The sequence below is a fragment of the Arvicanthis niloticus genome, unplaced genomic scaffold, assembly GCF_011762505.2.
Source record: "Arvicanthis niloticus isolate mArvNil1 unplaced genomic scaffold, mArvNil1.pat.X pat_scaffold_412_arrow_ctg1, whole genome shotgun sequence".
In the NCBI taxonomy this organism is placed as follows: Eukaryota; Metazoa; Chordata; class Mammalia; order Rodentia; family Muridae; genus Arvicanthis; species Arvicanthis niloticus.
Genome location: NW_023046053.1, coordinates 57,882 through 60,876, shown reverse-complemented (window position 1 = coordinate 60,876; position 2,995 = coordinate 57,882). Strand labels below are relative to the sequence as shown.

At 40.1% G+C, this 2,995-nt stretch overlaps 1 protein-coding gene across 1 annotated transcript; it reads right to left on the bottom strand.

The window, feature by feature from the left end:
* Nucleotides 1-498: 498 nt before the first annotated feature.
* On the bottom strand, nt 499-2,184 carry LOC143433972 (endogenous retrovirus group K member 5 Gag polyprotein-like). The gene has a single exon (XM_076706368.2). It carries the CDS (start codon nt 2,182-2,184, stop codon nt 499-501), a length of 1,686 nt encoding a protein of 561 aa, XP_076562483.2.
* Nucleotides 2,185-2,995: the final 811 nt, after the last annotated feature.

Sequence of the window (2,995 nt, the reverse complement as noted above, 5' to 3'; positions counted from 1 at the left end):
ATATGTACAGGAATAAAGGCTAACTTTTCAAAGACAGGACATGTGTAACATTTCTCTGTTTTAAATCACAAGGACCCAGGGTCATCAGGGGTTAATTCCCAAGCTGAGCTAAGAGCTCTGCAGGAATGCAGGAGCAGTTTCACTGAGAGCAATGATGATTTGCAGTGTAAGATTTTGCTAAGTTACCTTTGTAGGAAAAACAACAGGCTTTTGTTAAGAAATTAAATTAATCCTTACTTTCATGCATAGGACCAGAAAGTATAGAATGAACTTGAGCATGTCCAATAGAGAAAATGCAATTTCTAAATTGAAGCAAGACTTGTGATTCTGAAAGTTGGGGCTAAGATTGTAAAATAGTTGTAAAGCAGTTAGAGGTTTTAGAAAGGGGTTTGTCCTTCGTATTTAAAAGACAGTGGCTATTTTACTAGCTCTGTTTGTATTCAAAGGTTTGTTGTGTGAGGAAAATTTCTTTTAAGATCTTAATAATTTGAGGAGAAGTCATAAGTAAATGTTTTTGTGGAGGCTCAGTTCTGTGCTGTCTGTATATAGTCCTTTGACAAATGTTTTGGTCACCTGAGGCTGTTGAATTACCTCTAATGTTTGAGGGGACTGAGGTAGGTCTCTCACACAGTTCTTCTGACTTGATAAGACTTTTGTATATTTAGGGATTATAGTACTACCAGATAAGGCAGTACCATTTTTATGAAAGTTAGTTTGGCACTCTTTACGCCAGTGGTACCCTTTCAGATTAGGATGACACCCTCTTGAATTTCTGCTTTGAGTGAGGTCAGGAGCATTAAGATTTATGGCATCTCCTGCCTTGTTGGGACATTGTTTGCTGATAGGTCCAGGCCTCTTATTTGAATAACTTTTGTGAGCAAAGCCTGATTTATTAAATTTTTTCTGCCCTTTATTAGTAAGATTTTGGATAATGTTCTGGCCTTGTGAGGTTGTTGTAGTGGGTACACCTTGAAAATATGAAGTAGCAACCTCAACTTTAGATAAATTCTCAGATTTTTTAATTGTCTTTAGAAGAGACTGACAAGCAAGTTCAGTATTCATAAAGACCAGTTGTTTTAAAACAATTTCTTTCGCCTCAGGGCTAAGAGCCATACTCTCCACTGTCCCCTTTAGCTGGGTTACAAATTCCTCAAAAAGTTCTTCTGGGTCCTGGCTTATATAAGCAAGGCCTTTGGTATTTGTATCTCTATTAAGTAAGCCTCTCCATGCTTCTAGGGCTGCAGCTGATTTATTTACTAGAGCTTCCTTTGTAAATTTTTGTTGAATCCTTACTTCAAACCATTCACCTGTATCCATAAACATTTCGTATGTTAACTCTTTCACTCCCTTCTTTTTTTCAGACATTTTAGATAACTCTTTTTGAGCCAAGTTCTTAAATATATCCATCCACTGTAAAAATTCATCTCTAGTTAGATAGGCTCTGGCAATTTTAAACCAATCATGAGGAGTCATAAGCAATTTAAATGCCAAAGTTTCCTGAAAGGGATCCTTATCCTCTTTGTTATTCTGCATACTCACTGGGAAGCAGCCTAACAATTTGTCCTGTTGCTGAGCTTGAATTACACCAGCAGCAGATCCAATAGGCCCCTTTGCTTTCTTTTTACCTTTTTCAGGGGGTTTTGTGGAATGACTTATATTTAAATGCTGCATGGTAGGCCACTTATGTTTATGATGCATTGTTACTATCTTTTCAGAGTCAGATTCCTCCTCTGAGGTAGATCTTTCCTCTTCTGATTCACCATTACTCTCTCCTGAACTACTTTTCTCAGACTTTTCTGTCAAGGAATTAAGACATTTCTTAGATCCTGAGTGAGACTGTAGTAACGGAGTCCCCTCACAAGGAGGTGAATCTGGTGCCTCTTGGGCACCTAAGGCCCTTCTTTCATCTGCTAATGTTTCTTTAAGCACATTCCAAATAGCAAATGCTGTAAGGGGCATACCTTTTCCTCCATTCTCTGAAAACCAGTTTTTAATATCTAAACCTACCTTCTCCCATGTATCCACATTTAAGCTTCCCCTTTCTGGGAGCCAGGGGCTGACTGTTTGTACAAACTGAAGAAAGTCAGTCAACTGGCTAGTGTTAACCTTAATGCCTTTTTTCTTAAGAGTATATTTGATAACATCTATGAAAAACTCTCTGTCTCTAGATTCGCTTTGTCCCATCCTGATTCACTTCGGTGCTAGCAGTATTTGTTGAAATCTTCACTGATAGTTACAAACTACACTTAACAGGGTCAGTACCAAATAGCAGGCCAGTGCCTAATACTAGTCAATAAAACTCCTAGTAAAAAATACAGACAACTATGTAATTATCAATAACGTACTGGATACCTTCTTTCAGACTGAACATACATATATAATTCTTAGAGCTAAATATTTAACAGCAACCTGTAGGGGTGCCTTCTTTCAGGCTGAGGTAGGGTGGGGTGGGGCAGCTTTGCCTTCTTTCAGGCTTGGAATAGCTTTCTTTTCAAGCGTGGGGGGGCTTTGCTTTCTTTTCAAGCTGGGGGGTTTCTTTCAAGGGGGTCTTCTGCTTTCTTTCAAGCGGGGGTCTTTGCTTTCTTTCAAGCGGGGGGTCTTTGCTTTCTTTCAAGCGGGGGTCTTTGCTTTCTTTCAAGCGGGGGTCTTTGCTTTCTTTCAAGCGGGGGTCTTCAGCTTTCTTTCAAGCGGGGGTCTTTGCTTTCTTTCAAGCTGGGGGTCTTTGCTTTCTTTCAAGCGGGGGTCTTTGCTTTCTTTCAAGTTAGAGGGGACTTTTGCTTTCTTTCAAGCGGGGGTCTTTGCTTTCTTTCAAGCTAGGGGGGACTTTTGCTTTCTTTCAAGCGGGGGGTTCTTTGCTTTCTTTCAAGCGGGGGGGGGTTCTTTGCTTTCTTTCAAGCGGGGGGGGGGGTCTTTGCTTTCTTTCAAGCTAGGGGTTCTTTGCTTTCTTTCAAGCTAGAGGGGACTTTTGCTTTCTTTCAAGCGGGTGTCTTTGCTT

Coding starts and splice junctions, on each gene's coding strand:
- LOC143433972 (XM_076706368.2), bottom strand. CDS start 2,184: ATGGGACAAAGCGAATCTAGAGACAGAGAGTTTTTCATAGATGTTATC.